This window comes from Schistocerca serialis, chromosome 1 (genome assembly GCF_023864345.2).
Source record: "Schistocerca serialis cubense isolate TAMUIC-IGC-003099 chromosome 1, iqSchSeri2.2, whole genome shotgun sequence".
Taxonomy (NCBI): Eukaryota; Metazoa; Arthropoda; class Insecta; order Orthoptera; family Acrididae; genus Schistocerca; species Schistocerca serialis.
Genome location: NC_064638.1, coordinates 1,220,772,668 through 1,220,792,144, shown reverse-complemented (window position 1 = coordinate 1,220,792,144; position 19,477 = coordinate 1,220,772,668). Strand labels below are relative to the sequence as shown.

The 19,477-nt window shown below is 41.2% G+C and overlaps 1 protein-coding gene across 1 annotated transcript in view; it reads left to right on the top strand.

Moving 5' to 3' along the window:
- Window positions 1-18,570, top strand: part of LOC126419064 (uncharacterized) — a 188,563-nt gene extending 169,993 nt beyond the window's left edge. Inside the window, exon 6 of the mRNA XM_050086146.1 lies at window positions 17,671-18,570. Coding sequence (XP_049942103.1) covers window positions 17,671-17,753 — 83 coding nt within the window. The 3' untranslated portion in view covers window positions 17,754-18,570. The remainder of the gene's footprint in view (window positions 1-17,670) is intronic.
- Window positions 18,571-19,477: the final 907 nt, after the last annotated feature.

Sequence of the window (19,477 nt, the reverse complement as noted above, 5' to 3'; positions counted from 1 at the left end):
ATTGTTGTTTGATGATGTTTGTCTTGTGGGGTGCTCAACTGCGCGCTCATCAGCGCCCGTACGAAGTTCCAATTTTTACGCTGTCCAAGTTTTACTCAGTCCAATCTAGCCACTGTCACCAGTGGCGATGATGATGATGATGATGAAGATGAAATGATGAGGACAACATAGGCACTCAGTCCCCAGGCAGAGAAAATCCTCAACCTGGCCGGGAATCGAACCTGGGACCCCGGGATCCAGCGATAGCAATGCTATTCACTAGACCACCCAGGCGATTGTAAGTCACCTGGTGAGGAGTGACTGCTAGCCAGACACACGTATGGTGCATCTAGTATCAGTGAGCCGGTTGTCCGAGCATAGAATGGGGAAGGCGCTCGATCTATATTTATTTCACCAAGGAAAATTGTGATGGGCGGATGCTCGGTACGATCATTTCGGAAATGCGTGACATGTCGGGTGTTCGAGAAGTGCTGCGGAGTGTTTCCAGCTTGTGACAAAACCAAGGTGAAACCACGTCCAGACCTACCAAGGCCACATTGCTTCCATGCCACAACGCGTCGCTTCTGTTAAACGTGCCAAAAGTGGAAACACGGGCTATTAGGTAGGTGTTCGTAACGTTCTGGCTTATCAGTTTGCTAAGGTATTTGTTCAGTGCAACATCTTCCACCGTTAGATATATCTAATTATCGTTGCTATATCCCAGATGGTCACACATAATATTTTCGTACCATTAATTATCATGTAATTCATTCCAAATTAGTTTTCTGCTTCTTGTGTTCCATAGATATTTTACCTGAAAACAACTTTGTATTGTAACTAGCCGAAAGCCCGACGTTCTCCAAGTATGCACGGTCTAACACAAATCAATAAATAAATAAAAATGAAAATCGACACACTACGAAGAAATGCCTCCCCCCCTATGAACCATGGACCTCGCCGTTGGTGGGGAGGCTTGCGTGCCTCAACGACACAGATAGCCGTACCGTAGGTGCAACCACAACGGAGGGGTATCTGTTGAGAGGCCAGACAAACGTGTTCCTGAAGAGGGGCAGCAGCCTTTTCAGCAGTTACAGGGGTAACAGTCTGGATGATTGCCTGATCTGGCTCTGTAACACTAACCAAAACGGCATTGCTATTGTGGTACTGCGAACGGCTGAAAGCAAGGGGAAACTACAGCCGTAATTTTTACCGAGGGCATGCAGCTTTACTGTATGATTAAATGATGATGACGTCCTCTTGGTTAAAACAATCCGGAGGTAAAGTAGTTCCCCATTCGGATCTCCGGGCGGGGACTACTCAAGAGGATGTCGTTATCAGGAGGAACAAAACTGGCGTTCTACGGGTCGGTGCGTGGAATGTCAGATCCCTTAGTCGGTCAGGTAGGTTAGAAAATTTAAAAGGGGAAATGGATAGGTTAAAGTTAGATATAGTGGGAATTAGTGAAGTTCGGTGCAGGAGGAAGAAGACTTTTGGTCAGGTGCATACAGGGTCATAAATACTAAATCAAATAGGGGTAATGCAGGAGTAGGTTTAATAACGAATAAAAAATAGGAGTGCGGGTAAGCTACTACAAACAGCATAGTGAACAGATTATTGTGGCCAAGATAGACACGAAGTCCAAACCTACTACAGTAGTACAAGTTTATATGCCAACTAGCTCTGCAGATGATGAAGAAATTGAAGAAATGTATGATGAGATAAAAGAAATTATTCTGGTAGTGAAGGGAGACGAAAATTTAAAAGTCATGGGTGACTGGAATTCGACAGTAGGAGAAAGAAGAGAAGGATACGTAGTAGGTGAATATGGATTGGGGCTAAGAAATGAAAGAAGTAGCCGCCTGATACAATTTTGCACAGAGCATAACTTAACCACAGCTAACACTTGGTTCAGGAATCATGAAAGAAAATTTTATACATGAAAGAACCTTGGAGATACGAAAAGGTTTCAGATAGAATGTATAATAGTAAGAAAGAGATTTAGGAACCAGATTTTAAATTGTAAGACATTTTCAGGGTATAATGGTAAGAAAGAGATTAAGGAACCAGATTTTAAATTGTAAGACATTTCCAGGGGCAGATGTGGACTCTGACCACAATCTATTGGTTATGAACTGTAGATTAAAACTGAAGATACTGCAAAAAGGTGGGAATTTAAGGAAATGGCACCTGGATAAACTGACTAAACCTGAGGTTGTACATAGTTTCAGGGAAAGCATAAAGAAACAATTGACACGAATGGGGGAAAGACATACAGTAGAAGAAGAATGGGTAGCATTAAGGAATGAAATAGTGAAGGCAGCAGAGGATCAAGTAGATAAAAAGACGACGGCTAGTAGAAATCCTTGGGTAACTGAGGAGATACTGAATTTAATTGATGAAACGAAAAAATACAAAAATGCAGTAAGTTAAGCAGGCAAAAAGGAATACAAACGTCTCAGAAATGGGATCGACAGGAAGTGCAAAATGGCTAAGCAGGGATGGCTAGAGGACAAATGTAAGGATGTAGAGGCTTATCTCACGAGGGGTAAGATAGATACTGTCTACAGGAAAATTAAAGCGACCTTTGAAGAAAGAGAACCACTTGCATGAATATCAAGAGCTCAGATGTAAACCCAGTTCTAAGCAAAGAAGGGAAAGCAGAAAGGTGGATGGCATATATAGAGGGTCTATACAGGGGCGATGTTCTTGAGGACAATATTATGGAAATGGAAGAGGAGGTGGATGAAGATGAGATGGGAGATATGACACTGCGTGAAGAGTTTGACAGAGCACTGAAAGACCTAAGTCGGAACAAGGCCCCGGAGTAGACAAATTGCCCTTAGAACTACTGACAGCCTTAGGAGAGCCAGTCCTGACAAAACTCTACCATCTGGTGAGCAAGATGTACGAGACAGGAGAAATTCCCTGTAACTTCAAGAAGAATATAATAATTCCAATTCCAAAGAAAGCAGGTGTTGACAGATGTGAAAATCACCGAATTACCGAGGGACATGAAAGAGAAGCAGTGGTTGGGAAGGGAGTGAGACAGGGTTGTAGCCTCTCCCCGATGCTATACAATTTGTATATTGAGCAAGCAGTAAAGGAAACAAAAAGAAAAATTCGGAGTAGGTATTAAAATCCATGGAGAAGAAATAAAAACTTTCAGGTTCGCCGATGACATTGTAATTCTCTCAGGGACAGCAAAGGACTTGGAAGAGCAGTTGTACGGAATGGACAGTGTCTTGAAAGGAAGGTATAAGATGAACATCAACAAAAGCAAAACGAGGATAATGGAATGTAGTCGAATTAAGTCGGGTGATGCTGAGGGAATTTGATTAGGAAATAAGACACTTAAAACAGTAAAGGAGTTTTGCTATTTGGGGAGTAAAATAACTGATGACGGTCGAAGTAGAGAGAATATAAAATGTAGACTGGCAATGGCAAGGAAAGCGTTTCTGAAGAAGAGAAATTTGTTAACATCGAGTATAGATTTAAGTGTCAGGAGGTCATTTCTGAAAGTATTTGTATGGAGTGTAGCCACGTATGGAAGTGAAACATGGACGATAAATAGTTTGGACAAGAAGAGAGTAGAGGCTTTCGAAGTGTGGTGCTACAGAAGATTGCTGAAAATTAGATGGGTAGATCACATAACTAATGATGAGGTATTGAATAGAATTGGGGAAAAGAGGAGTTTGTGGTTCAAATGGCTCTGAGCACTATGGGACTCAACTGCTGAGGTCATTAGTCCCCTAGAACTTAGAACTAGTTAAACCTAACTAACCTAAGGACATCACAAACTTCCATGCCCTAGGCAGGATTCGAACCTGCGACCGTAGCGGTCTTGCGGTTCCAGACTGCAGCGCCTTTAACTGCACGGCCTCTTCGGCCGGCTAGAGGAGTTTGTGGCACAACTTGACTAGAAGAAGGGATTGGTTGGTAGGACATGTTGTGAGGCATCAAGGGATCACCAATTTAGTACTGGAGGGCAGCGTGGAGGGTAAAAATCGTAGAGGGAGACCAAGAGATGAATACACTAGGCAGATTCAGAAGGGTGTAGGCTGCAGTAGGTACTGGGAGATGAAGAAGCTTACACAGGATAGAGTAGCATGGAGAGCTGCATCAAACCAGTCTCAGGACTGATGACCACAACAACAACAACGATGAAATTATACGAACAGGACGGAAATTTCACGTTCGCATAAACAAAAGGATTAGAGTTTCAGAAAATTTGGATTATTTATTCAAGAGATAGAGTTTTTACAAATTGAGCTTGTCATTAACGGTCCACCTCTGACCCCCATGCAAGCTGTTATTTGACTTGGCACTGATTGACAGATTTTTTTTGTATTTTTCTTCTGAGGGATGGCGTGGCATATTCTCTCCAACAGGGGCGTTCCATCGTCAGAACCCCGAACTGGTTCGAGGCTCCTGCTCATAATGCTCCTAGGTTTTCAATTGAACTGGGGAGAGATCACCTTCTTGGCCAAGGTAGGCATTGGCAAGCACGGAGATAAGCAGTAGAAACTTATGCCGTGTGCCGGTGGGCATTATCTTGCTGAAATGTAAGCCCAGCATGGTTTACTAACAAAGACAACAAAACTGGGCTTATAATAAAGTCGACGAACCGCTATTCTGTAAGGGTGCCGTGGATGATAACCAAAGGGCTCCTGCTATAAGATAAATGACAACCCAGACTATCAAATGGCTCTGAGCACTATGGGACTTAACTGCTGAGGTCATCAGTCCCCTAGAACTTAGAACTACTTAAACCTAAGGACATCACACACATCCATGCCCGAAGCAGGATTCGAACCTGCGACCGTAGTGGTAGCGCGGTTCCAGACTGTAACGCCTAGAACCGCTCGGCCACTCTGGCCGGCCCAGTTTATCAGTACTCGTTGTCGTGCCTTACGGTGAGCGAAAGTCACGCTGGTATCCCACCACTGTCGGGGCGTCTCCAGATCTAATGTCACTGGATGTACTGGAATAAAGGCAATAAACGATAAACGCTTCCCTTTCTTCTATTTGTGGGTGGCGTCAGCAAGAAAAAGTGCCAACTTAGTTTTCACCCAGGACTGAAACGCGAAAAAAGCTAACCGTCTTCATCAAAGCAGCCAACCGCCTGTAGGAACCTAAGATGTCCTCTGAACCTGGCGAGAGGCATAATTTGTGCTTACATGAGCCAGTGTGCCAAATCGCTGCCAGCAGAAACTCCTTCACATCTCGACAAGCAAATAGAGTCGGCACTGACCTTGTTTCTCGACCTGCCATCAGTTTCCCTAAGAGGTTCCACAACCTATCTAACTTTGGTGTTCGTAATCACAAACTATCCCACTGTCTGAGTTTGTTCGGACCTTTAAGGCCAACAGACCTCTGTCGCAGTGGACAAGGCGCCCCTTCTCACTCAGATTTACTTGCTGCAGTTGACTGTACGTCAAACTAGCTTTTGAAGCGTTAAGGTACAGCCTTGAGGAGTGAGCCCACTTTCGCCTACCGTCCAGACACTCACAACCCCGCAAATGTTCGAAATTCAACGCCAGAGCGAGCGAATCGGAAGGAACGTCTTCGAAGAAGAACCTGAAAACAAAAACTAAGCTAAATCTTGCGTGTATAGGGAAATATCTGTTACTGCTGGCGCCTTTGCTACGCTCCGCTGATGTAGCTACACTCTGGAAATATCCAGTCACAAGACTAGTATTGTCTGTACAGTCCATATAGAGACAACCTGTCGGGTAAAGTTAGAAAGCGTTTATTTCAATGAATGTGCGACAGTTATGTTGTCACTGATGTAAGCCTCAGTAGGTGTCGCAAGAGGAAGGTAACATCGATTAGGTCATAGCGTGCTGTTTTTGCCTCGTTAATACCGACGTACTGCTGAGATAAACCGAAATGTCTGCTGGGAAAATACGAAGAAATCCTAGCTCTTCAGTTCAGCGAAATTTATTTTGGCTGTTCTGTAACCTAAATCCATCCTTGTGACCACCATGTCGGAATGACAGATGCTGCATGTGTAGAAAATCAAAGAAACTGTCATTGAAATTAAAAGTTAGATGATGATGTTTGGTTTGTGGTGCGCCCAACTGCGCGGCCATCGGCACGGGTACGAAGTCCCAATTTGTATACAGTCCAATTTTTACATTATCCAGTTTAGTTACTGTCACGAATGGTGAGGATGACACAGACCCCGAGTTCCCGGGCAGAGAAAATCCAGAAAATCCCCAACCCGGCCGGGAATCGAACCCAGAACCTCGTGAGCCAGATGCAGCAACGCTAGCCACTAGACCACGAGCTGCGGACTTAAAAACTAGAGCGTCAACATTAAAGTCATGAAAGGAATTAAGTTGTTAAACAATGAGGAGAGAACAGACAGGTGGAAAGAATACAATGAAGTGATTGAAAAGGAAACGGATATTTATTTGGAGAATATAGAGGACCCAGTATGACAATAAAATGCGGAAAGTGCTTTGGAAGACTATCAGAAGGGACGTATGACATTCTTTCGAAATTTCTAAAATACTGGAGTAAGAAGCAAGCAAAAGGTTAATCACCTTAGTTTGTAGAATCTATAATATCGGAAACGTAACAGCAGACCCTCGGAAGACTATCATCCAACCAATACTGAAGATAACAAGATCAGATAAACCCGAGAAGTGTAGTATAATCATCTCAACACAGCATGCAGACACGTTGCAGACAAGAATAATATATGAAAGGATGGAAAAGATAAATAACGATATGGTACATGGCTCTCAGTTTGATTTTTGGTAAAGAGAAGAAAATTCTGACGTTGAGCTTCATAATGGGGATAATACCTAGGGACGATACCTACCAAAACTCAAGACAGCTCCACACGATTTGAGGATGTAGAACACGCGTTCCACAACGCAAAATGGTGCTAGAAGTTTACAGAGAAATGGGTACAAAATATACTATATAGAGGTAATATAAAATATTTACAAGTACTAAGGGGAGAAAATAAGAATAGAAGTCGAAGATAGAAGTCTTTGGATTAAGAAAGATATAAAGGAAGTTTGCAGTCTGATTCCCCTACTGTTCAACATGTCGGATAGGAAATGACGAAAATTAAAAACCGTACATGGACGGTAATAAAATTAAAGGCTAAAGGATGTGAGCGATAAGATTAGCTGGTACTGTTAATTTCAATGACAGCGAGGAAAAGTTGTAAGACCGGTTGTGTGGAATGGACAAAATGAGCACCTAATTCGGACCATAGGAAGACAAAAGTAATGTGGAGTAACAGAAATCAGATTAGCGGAAAACTAAGCTTAAAAATTGCTGCCCACGTACGTAGGAACTTCAGGAGGTACGCTACATACGTCGTCCCAAGACCATTTCGCCATAAGAATGTCGCATTGTCAGAAGAGTACGTTTTCTGGATTTCGTTCACAGCTCTGCTCCAGTGCGTGTTAACAGGTGTATTTCAGTGTTCGTCTGAACAAAAGTTCAGCCGGCTGATGTGACCGAGCGGTTCTAGGTGCTTCAGTCTAGAACCAAGCGACCGCTACGGTCACAGGTTCGAATTCTGCCTGGGGAATAGATGTGTGTGATGTCCTTAGGTTATTTAGGTTTAATTAGTTCTTAGTTCTAGGCGACTGATGACACCACAGGTGTTAAGTCCCATAGAGCTCAGAGCCATTTGAACCATTTGAAAAGTGGCAACTAGAAACGTACTCCAAAGCATATGTAGGCGGGACAGCATGGTTATTGTTGACAAAACATCTGAAATGCACACATTCACCGCAAAATTCTGGTGTATATGGACCATATGAGCCATAGTGAAATGATGCTAATAATTTGACCGACTCCGTACAAATGTGTGTGATGCTGATCCGGGATATAGTCCAGATCTTGCGATATACAACCTCTGTCTTTTCCGCAAAATTGCAAGAACATCTGGAGAATAACAGGTTTTTTGCAATGATCAGAATATTCACAGAGCGGTTCTCAAGTGGGTTTGTGACCAAGGAGCGGATTTCTATCGTCGAGGAATTGGACGATTGATAGAACGTTCCTACTGCTTTTTGAAGACATAATGTATCTGTGTTACGATGAAGTAGTGCAGAATTCAATAAAATTTTTATATTCATGGGTAACGTACGTTCAGAAGCTCCCTGACAGCTGAAAAAGTGAATGATTACTGGCTTTCCTTGGGAGAAAAATAACGCAGGTCAGATCAGATAGAGAGGATATAAGAAGCAGGCAAAGAGGACATCACCAAAAGAAATCCGATAACGGCAAACACAGGTATAAGGATGAAATTTCTGAGACTGTACTTGAGGAAAGTTATGAACGGAAATGAATCACTGACTGTGAGACAAAGTGTTAAATAGAGAACTGAAGCGTTTCAGATTAGGTGTTACGAAGAGCTGATGAAAAATTCACTGATGAGCCAAAACATTATGACCACTTGCCTAATAGAGTGCTGGAAAGCCATATTGCAACTATTCTGGGTGGCATGGATCTGATAAGCCGTTGGCACTTTTCCACGGGAGTGTGGCAGCAGATGCCTGCACACGGATCGAGCAGGTCACATGACTTACGGGCCGGTATTTCAAATCAGTCCAATTCTATGGCCACGAGACGAGCTAGAGTTTACTACCCTGCTCCCGAAACTACTTTAACAGGACTCTAGCCTTGTGAGAAGGACACTTATCCTGTTGGAAGATGCCATCTCCGTCGTGGAAGACATCAAGCATTGAGGGATGCGATAATTCTCATCTAGTCCACAAGGGCCGTGGTGCCTTCAATTTGTACCACAGATTCCATGGCAGTCCACGTGAATGCTCCCACAACATAATACTGCTGACGCTGGCGTGCGTTCGTAGTTCGGCGAATATTTCGAGCAGCCATTCGGTTGGATGACGAGATATCCATACACGACTGAGGATATGGTGTAACAAGTAACGCAGCTCCGTGAGGCTATTTGCAGATGACACGGTTGTCTACAAGAAAGTAGCAACATCAGAAGACTCGTACGTACTCCAGGAGGACCTGCAGAGGATTATTGCATGGTGCGACAGCTGGCAGCTTTCCCTAAACGTAGATAAATGTAATATAATGCGCATACATAGGGGCAGAAATCCATTCCAGTACGATTATGCCATAGGTGGTAAATCATTGGAAGCGGTAACGACCGTGAAATACTTAGGAGTTACTATCCGGAGCGATCTGAAGTGGAATGATCACATAAAACAAATAGTGGGAAAAGCAGGCGCCAGGTTGAGATTCATAGGAAGAATTCTAAGAAAATGTGACTCATCGACTAAAGAAGTAGCTTACAAAACGCTTGTTCGTCCGATTCTTGAGTATTGCTCATCAGTATGGGACCCTTACCAGGTTGGATTAATAGAAGAGATAGACATGATCCAGCGAAAAGCAGCGCGATTCGTCATGGGGACATTTAGTCAGCGCGAGAGCGTTACGGAGATGCTGAACAAGCTCCAGTGGCGGACACTTCAAGAAAGGCGTTACGCAATACGGAGAGGTTTATTATCGAAATTACGAGAGAGCACATTCCGGGAAGAGATGGGCAACATATTACTACCGCCCACATATATCTCGCGTAATGATCACAACGAAAAGATCCGAGAAATTAGAGCAAATACGGAGACTTACAAGCAGTCGTTCTTCCCACGCACAATTCGTGAATGGAACAGGGAAGGGGGGATCAGATAGTGGTACAATAAGTACCCTCCGCCACACACCGTAAGGTGGCTCGCGGAGTATAGATGTAGATGTAGATGTAGATGTAACGTGATTCACTTGACCAGGTGAGGCTTACCCACTGAACATTGAGACCAAGGAGCACTTAAAATGGTGTCCACCGCTCGTCTGTTGCGTGTCGCTGATGGCAATTCGTTTCACTGGTCTGCGACACAAAGATTGTTTCAAATTCATTAAGTGATTTTATAGTGTTTTCAATACTAATTTCGCCAAGCGTGATTAGCCGAGCGGTCTAAGGCGCTGCAGTCATGGGCTGTGGGGGCTGGTCCTGGCGGTGGTTCGAGTCCTCCCTCGGGCATGGGTGTGTGTGTGTTTGTCTTTAGGATAATTTAGGTTAAGTAGTGTGTAAGCTTAGGGTCTGATGACCTTACTAGTTAGGTCCCACACTTTTTCACACACATTAGAACATTATTTGAACACTAATTTCGGGAAAAATTGTGAAAAAATTCCATGCAGTACAGTTATTTCACAAACTGCTTGTCTAGTTTTAGCTTTTTTCGATATTTCAGCACTCTAGTGAGTTGTAATTTTGGTTTTTAGGATCCCCATACACTGTTTCGGGCTCTACTTGAAAGATAATCATATACTGGCTCCGAGTACATCCTTTTCTTGCTATCGATCGAGGGAAATGAGTTTGTATCTCTTTTCTGTCAAGAAAGTGACCTCGTGTTTTGCAGTGACGTTCCTGGACTCATGGCACGTTTCAAAATAGAATATGCTCCGGATGAGTGGAGACTTTTTATTGATTCTTCAAAAAAAAAAAACCTTAAAGCAGTCCTTCTACAGAATGCAGTAAGGATGCTTCTATTGCAGATGGACACACGGTTCACTTAAAAGAATGTCACGAAATCCTTGAACTGGTTTTAAGCAAACTCTGCTATTCAGACTGCAAATGGACACTATGTGATGATTGAAAAGTGATTTCAACGCTGCTAGGTCAACAAACTGGCTATACAAGGTTCCTTTGCTTTCTCTGTGAATGGGCTAGTTAGAGACAGAAAGCAACACTACATAAAGAAAGCTTGGCCCTTGGGAAAAACCTTACAGGTCGGGGTTAAAAATGTTGAGAGAAAAAGCCTTGTAGATGCCAAAAAGGTGTTACTTCCACCACTTCACATTAAGTTGGGGCTGATGAAACAATTTGTTAAGGCATTGCCAAAAGAAGGGGAGTCTTTCAGATATCTTTGTGGACAGTTTCCTAGCTTATCTGAGGCAAAGCTAAAGGAAGGAATCTTTGTCGGACCAGACATTAGGAAACTAATGACAGATCCCAACTTTGTGGACGAAATGTAAACAAAAGAAAAGGTAGCATGGAAATCTTTTAAATAAGTTGTTACCGGTTTCCTAGAAAAATAAGAGATCTAAACTACAAGACAATCGTCGTAGACATGCTCGACAACTTTAGGAAGCTGGGCTGTAACATGAGCATTAAAGTTCATTTTCTCCACTCACATCTGGACTGCAAACCTTGGTGATGTAAGTGAAGAGCAGGGCGGAAGATTCCACCAAGACATCAAAGATATGGAAAGACGATATCAAGGAATATGAAACGTCAAATGATAGCGGACTATTGCTGGATGATAAAAAGAGATGATCCTCAATGAGTCCACAGCTGGAAAAGCAATAAAACGAGTTTCGACAGAAAGCGAAAACGTTATTATAAGGACTTATGAGCTTAAAGAGAAATTGAAGTACACTGTAAAAGTAGTTTAGAAGATGCTTTATAAACAAAATAAAAAAATATAGCGTTGGGAAGAATGTGATAAATTGCTTAAATTTTGTTATTATACCCAAATATATGCCCTTTATTTTAGAAAACATGACGTGGTAGAAAAAATGGATCGCATTTTTGAAATCAGCGCTGAAAAGTACATAAAATTCGGTTATCAAATTTCAAACAACTTTCAAAAAATATCTTTTTTTGCAGATCTGTGTTGCTGTCGGTCGTAGCCGTTGGGATGGTAATGTAGAGAAGCCAGTGGGTCGCTCAGTCTCATAATCATGGTTCTAACAAATATGTGGCTGTTTTGTCTGCTTGTGTCAAGATTTCCGAGTCTGTGCTGTTACCTAATAGCTCAGCCTAATGTGCTGTGATCGAAAGAAACTACCAGCTATCTTCATTTGCGAAACATAGAAAGTTATGAGGAGATTACGTACAGCAATGTGACTGTATTCCGACGTCCGATACATGATTCTACATATTCACTTCCCATCGTTCAAAAAGCAAACCGATACCCACAGTAACACACAACGAAAAGCCTTCGACCGTATATGTACTTTTATCAAGCAAGGTCCAGTCTCCATAATCCTGTGCCCACTGAATTGGACGACATGGAAACGCGTGTGCTTCGTCTGCTACGGAGCCCCTGAACGCTGTGCCATGAAACACTTGTGCAAATACAAGAACTGAACCGTGTCATCAGATCTTCCACATATCACCGTCAACCGTGGTTTACATAATGGACAAGTCTCCGATCTTCAGACTTTCTAATGAGGCTTAAACGTCCAATATCTTTGTCACAGTCCATTATGTCAGTGTATTTTCGGCCTATATCGCTGCGAGACTGAAGCCCCTTTCATGTCTGCTCTGCTTTCATACTTTCGATATGTCATCACTTGCCCGCGACAACAAAAGGTAACATTCATTCTCGCGATGGGCACTATTCATTATGTTGCAGTTCATTTACATATATGATCCGATAAAATAAGAAACGAAGCGGTTCTTAACGGAGTCGACGATATCAGGATTTGTGGAAAACAATAACGCTAAAAGGAGAAGGATAGTAAGACATATTTTAATATATCAGACAATATCCTCGGCGGTTGTAGAGGAAGATTTGATGGGCAGATACAGGGGAACACCTTCAATAATCGAACACTAGGGTGTAAGTGCTATTTTAAGACGAACAGTTTGACAGAAGACAGGAAGCATTAACTAGCAGTTTCAAAAATAAATAAATAAGTACATAAATAAATAGATAAAAGTAAATAAAAATAGAAACAAAACAAAAAACTAATGCTTGAGACGGTAACATGTTACAATTCGTCCTAGGTACCACCGGCCACACACTGTGTAATAGCCCTTAGAATTTATAGGTAGATGTGGACCTGATCGTAGTCGTCAGCATCTCTCTAGTGACCATAACGATAGTTGATCGACTGCCAGCAAACCCTGTTGCCTAGCGCCTCTCCTTTCTTCCTTTTTTATTTATCTACTGTTTCATTTCAGTTTTCCTACTACATCGATACTGTCGGCTACCTATTTCTCTCTTGTGCCAACCTCTGCATCTCAGAGTAGCACTTGCACTCTGCTTATTCAATGCCTTCTATTCCAGTATCTGTCATCCGCTGTAGTTCGTACCCTCTACAGCTCCCTCTAGTGTGGTGGATGCTATTCCATTATCTCTTGTCACATATTCTATCATCCTGACATTCTTGTCGCTGATTGCCGTATGTTCCGGTCTGTGCCTTTTCTGTGGAGAACTTCCACTTTCCTTATAGTATCTGTCCAACTAATTTTCAACATCTCCTACTCCCTTCTCTTCTAGATTTCCCGCAGCCCTTCTTGGTTCACCACCAAACAAAGGTACACTCTAAAATTATATTTTCAGAATTTTCTTCCACATATTAAGGCCATGAATGACCCCTTTGCTATTTTCCAGAGCTAGACTCAATTTCAAGTGCGCCTTGCTCTCGTTTCGTGCGTCAGTGTTATCTTGCTTCTATGGCAGCAGAATGCCTAAATTTCTTCTGCTATCTGGTTCCCAGTTGCGTTGGCAAACATATCATTAATCTCATCTCACCTCATCCTCATTGGTTTCGTCTTAATTATCTTTCTTCTCAATCCATGTTCTTAGTCATTAGACTTTTCATCTCATTCAACACGCCTTGTATGTCTTCTTCACTTTCACTGAAGATAGCATGTCATCAGTGAATCTTTGAATTTTATCAACTACATCCTTTCGACCTGAATTTCAAATCCACTTTTGAACAATTCTTTTGTTTCCTTCGACGTATATACTAAACAGTAAGAGCCAGAGATTACCAGCCGGCCGCGGTGGCCGAGCGGTTCTACGCGCTTCAGTCCGGAACCGCGCGACTGCTACGGTCGCAGGTTCGAATCCTGCCTCGGGCATGGATGTGTGTTATGTCCTTAGGTTAGTTAGGTTTAAGTGTTCTAAGTTCTAAGGGACTGATGACCTCAGATGTTAAGTCCCATAATGCTCAGAACAATTTGAACCATTTTTTCAATCAGAGTTTACTACCTTGCCTGATACTCTGTTTAATCCGAGCACTTCGCTCTCGATCTTCCATCTTTACTTTTCCGTCTTTGCTATTGCACTGTTTTCCCCAGAATTTCAAACATCTTGCACCATTTTACGTTGTCGAACGCTTTTTCCGAGTCGACAAATCCTAGAACGTGACATAATTTTTCTTATGTCTTTCTTCCATTATCAATCGCAACGTCAGAACTGCTTCTCACGTGCCCTTACCTTTCAGAAAGTCAAACTAATCGCCAGTTAAGAGATCCCCAATTTCTTTTCCATTCTTTTCTACTTCATTCTAGCTAGCAGCGAAGATGCGCAAGCTTTTAAGCTGACTGTGAGGTATTTCTCTCGTTTATCTGCCATTGGTATATTCTGCATAGTGTGGACGATATTTTTCCGAAAGTTTGTACGTCACCAAATAGGTGGATTCCGCACAAGGACTTGAGCATTCGCTTGGTTGGCACATCCCAGAATGATATCAGAAATTCCCTGGAAATGTTATCTGTCTCTTGTGCCGAATTGTATGGCCAGTTTTCCGAAGTTCTGTTAAACTCTTATTCTTATACTTTAACTCTTGCGTTTTCCATATCGTATCCTACTTCTTCCTCAATCACGTCACTAGGTAAGCAGTCTGCTTAGTAGAGGCCGTCAATGTACTCATCCAACACAGCCCCTCTTTTTTCTGCACTTAACAGTGGAGTTTTGCAATCTTTAATATATGCACCCTTGCCTATAAATTCAGCGAAGATTGTTTTGAGATTTCTCTATGCTGAATTAGTCCTTCCGACGACGATTTTTTCTCGATTCGTTCACATTTTTTCTGCAGCCATTTCGCCCTGGTTTACTAGCACCACCAATTTATTTCAGTCTCAGTGACTTACATTTCTGTATTCGTAAATTTCTTTGAAAGCATTTGTACTTCCATCTGGAGTATTTCTCCTGTTACCCATGGTTTCTTCGCTGTCGTTTCCTTATTCTATATTATTCTCTCCAGCTTCAATGATTTCCATTTTTATGTATGTCCGTTTCTCTTCACCTGAAATGCCTGTTGTTCTCTTCATCATCATGGTATGTATACCTTTAGAGAACCTCTAAGGCATCCCCAGTACGTCAGTATACCATAGCTTTACTTGAAAATTTCGGACGACTGTCTTAAATTTTAGCCTACTGTTCATTATTGCTACAAGGTGGTGAGAATCAGCACCTCATCGTGGGTGGCACCTATTAAATTCAACATAAATGTCAACATGTGTCACTGTTACGTAGTGAAGACACATGTTCACGAAGTTCTGATATTAAAGAACCAGAATCTAATATTGGTGCCTTTTCTTATACATGCACGAGTGTTACTTGTTGTCATTCATGCGACAGACCTCTAGATAACTTGATTGGAAAGTCGAAACTGGTTGCCTTATAAAACACTATCTACATAACGGCTTTTGGTTCAGTATTCTTACATTTCATCGATCAGCCGCTGCCCCATGTCCATGAGCCCTAGATTGATCTCCATTAACTGATGTAAATTTCATTGAATATTCATTTCGTAAATTGTGAATAATATAGTTTATATTATTATCGTTATTTATTCCCTGAATGCTGCCGAACTCAGATAATCAGTACTAACAAACGACTATATTTTCACAACAACTACAAAAAGGGTGTTTTATGTGAGTCGTATCGTTTCTTAGAGTTTTTCGGTAAGGACCTGAAACATTGTGTAACCATGCGATAAAGGACTGAAACGCGATTCTGTCCTGAATATTGACCACTACTTACGTTGTTATACCAGCTAGGAGTTTTATTGTCCTGACAAAAAAATTTGCTGTCACTTTCCATACAATGTTATTATATGTGAGCTGTATTTCAGGAGCTGCATCATCGTCTAGAGTTTGTATACATCGGAAGCTCTCAGATGGGCTCCTCTTGCACACATGTAAATCGACAATAGAACACCTATTGAGTTCCTTCAGTGAATGGTTATTGAGAAAATTTTGTAAAAATAATACAATGATAACGTGTCAGGAAGAGGACCATGTTTGTTTGGAAAGCTAAATAAAATTCCTTACAGTGTTGCTCCACGTCTAACATGTCCCGTTCAGAGTCCCAACTAAATTTGTCTTATAAATCACCGTAACTGAGTATTACATACGATAGCATATTAGATATGATAAAAAGTATGCTACAGGGAGAAAATAACAGTTGAAAGCACCATATGAAAGATGTGGTGTATGTATGTACATGTAGGTGAATCGTCTGCGTTCCAATAGAAACACTAATGCACAGTCGTAGTGGACCCAAGTGCGACCACATTAGAATACTCCGTGTATATCATCGTCGGACCTAAGATTTGGAGACTATGTAGCAAATCTGGCCTGATGTTTGCAAACTTACACTGCACTGTTGTAGCTTGTGGACGAAAGTAATGAAGAGCAGTGCAAAGATGAGTACCGACTTTCTTAACACAAAAACTGGAACGGAACAGAAGTTCTAGAAAAGATAGAATGCTCATACCTGGAAAATAAAATCTGACGAGAAAGATAGAAGCAGCGTGACACTCGCGAAGAAAACTTCTTCGGGAAAAGGGCTATAACGGTATCTAATAGTGCCCCGAAAACATAGAAGAATTTCCTGAGAGTGTGCATCTGAAGCAAACGATGATGTAACGGTAAAACTTAGTACGATAAAATAGTGATAAATACTAAGTGGACGTATAAAAGGACAAAATGAAGATACTCTTAAAAAACAGGAGGAAAGCACTTTGCGGGAAGCCATTAGCAGAAGAAAGGGACAACCTAGTAGGTCAAGTGCTGGGCATACCTGCATTGTTAACCTGGTGCTGCAAGAATCAGTGGAGGAGAAAACTAATACTTGTAGAGAAAGAGCAGGGTATACAAAACATATTATAGACGTATGGAACGATTAGCGTAAGATTCTAAGAGATAGGGAAAAAGCATCAAAGCAGTCGCCAGACTGATGATCTAAAAGAAAAGTGGTTCATTCCTCAACATTCGCCCCTCGCCATCCCATTGTTTTGATTGTTGAATTAACCCACTAAACATACGAGTACCAAATTATGGCTCACCTTTCCACTAACTCCAAGTTTCTCAAACGTCAAAAGTTTTATTTTTTCATACTTCTAATTGGATTACATTTTCTGACAATATTTAATCTTTGGCATTCATTTAAGTCTTCTTCACCATAATTTACTAAACTAACTCATCAATCTGTGTTATATCATTTTAAAATTGAGCTAAAGAGAACCTTGACCGCAACAAAATATTTATCTGTAGTGGTAACCGGTTACGGTCAAAATGTGACCACCTTCAGGTCATACTACACCATGGTGGCAGGCGGTGGCTATGAACGCAGCAGGTATCGTGGATTCACGAACGTCATTGGCTGCCATTATGGTATAATATCGTGTAAAGACGGTCACATTTTGACCGAAATCTGTTACCGTTGCAGATAAATATTTTATTGCGGTCGAGACTTTCTAATTCAGTGTTGAAATATTTGATCAAGGCGGCTGACATGCTCCACGAGAGCAGTTTTCAAATATATTTTGTTATATTTGTTTGCAAACTGCGTTGCACGACCATAATTTTTGTAATTTTGCATCTTGTGCGCCATCGCACAAAGTTCCGTCTGCTATTTTCTTATATGTATTTATGTCTTACAGTGAGAGGAACATCGAATCTCAACAGCGGCTCTGCAGTCATCGTGGCGCTGATGTCCTACTTCGTGGTGGCTGTAGGGACGTGATTGGGCCACTAAAGCATCAGCGAGGCGTTTTAGGACTATTGAGGAAGAAATGATGTTGAGTGACGAGAGACAATGCTGTGCGAGAATATTTGACACGACACTCTTCACAAAAGGATGGAGTTTCTGGCGTGTTGTATTTATGTGACTCTTGCTTCGAAAAGTGACACATTTTTTGTGAATGCATTAAGTACGTTAACGCACTGCGAAAATGTTGAGGAATTCTGTGAGTGGTAGTGGTCCGCATTTCAGCCGAGAGGAATATTGATTAAAACTACATCACATAATATCGAGTTAATCTCCGTTCGAACTGAAAATGACAACTGGAATTATGACCATGTTTGACGTAAGACAATTTTTTCCTGATCTGAAATCTCTACGTGCGACAACGAAAACGTATCTTTTTATTTATGTGATAAAGGAACCCACTTAATAAAACAAGCCACTTACAGAATTTCTTCAAACTGTTCTGCATACACAAGACATTTGGGATTTGTGCCTGAGTGAACTGTCGCTGTTACACAGAAAATGTTTTATGGTAGTTCTTGGAGAGAAAATACGGAAAGTGATAAATGTGCGGAAAGTGTGTAACACTGTTTATGAAAAGATTTCTATTTTTAAAAAAGGTATTACTCTTTAGAAAGCATATGAACTTTTTATCTTTCAACTATTTTGCCATTCTACTGAAAATGTTTTCTTTCATATATTGTTCACCTGTTTTCTTATTTCTGTTAAAAATGTGTGATCATGTCAAGAATAATCACCGTGATACACTTATGTTGCAGAATGTTGAATTCACAATAAAAACTAATATAAATTATTCAGTTATACGTAATTCTAACATACACTAAAGTAACATAACTTCGTGTTTTTTATCTTCCCTTGAAGCAAAGTTCGTTTTACTGCAAAGAAAAAAAATGATGTGGCATAAATTAATGTAACGTAGATATCGCGAAGTGCATGCTTTTATGAAACATTATATTTTTTGTCAAAAGAGCTGTCACGTATTTTAAATAAGAACGAGACTCAGTTCCATAACCATACTACTTTCTCGCTGTTTGTTGCACCCTGAGAATCAGATTTATTGACAATAACAATCGCGAAGATCATTAATATGTGTCTAAAACATTTATGTTTACTATTCAGGAGTCATAAAATCATCTGCTTCGAAAATATATTGTGTATTGTTCCTTTCTTTTAACAGTTCATGGCACATGTTGTAGATTCGTTAGCAAATATCAAGGTTTTTAAGCTTCAATGGGGCACATACGTAAATACGAGGTAAGTTAATTAGCTTGTAAACTGTAGCTGTGAGGCTATTATAGACTCTGTACGATATCCTATTATTCTGTTCACAGAAACGTCATTTGACAATGCCATTTGATCAACTGACAAGACGAATCACCTTACAATGTGTATAAATTGAAATTAAAATTTCGGATTGATTGACAACGCATTAACAGTTACTTGGCAGTCGCTGTTTAAATGCATCAAAGTTTTGCAATCACTCTAAACTGGCTGTTCTTAAAAGCACCTGGGAAACGGATATTACAAATGTTGCAGACTGGAAAAGCTGGGGTGACAGCGTTTTCGAGTGTTGTCATCAATGCATTGTTTCGTTGGCAACCGCCGGCATCAACGTCAATGCAGTTTGCAGCTCAAGTAACTAACACCAAAAATTTAGTAAAATGATACCTTAGTGAATCCTGGAAACGATCTGTTCCCAA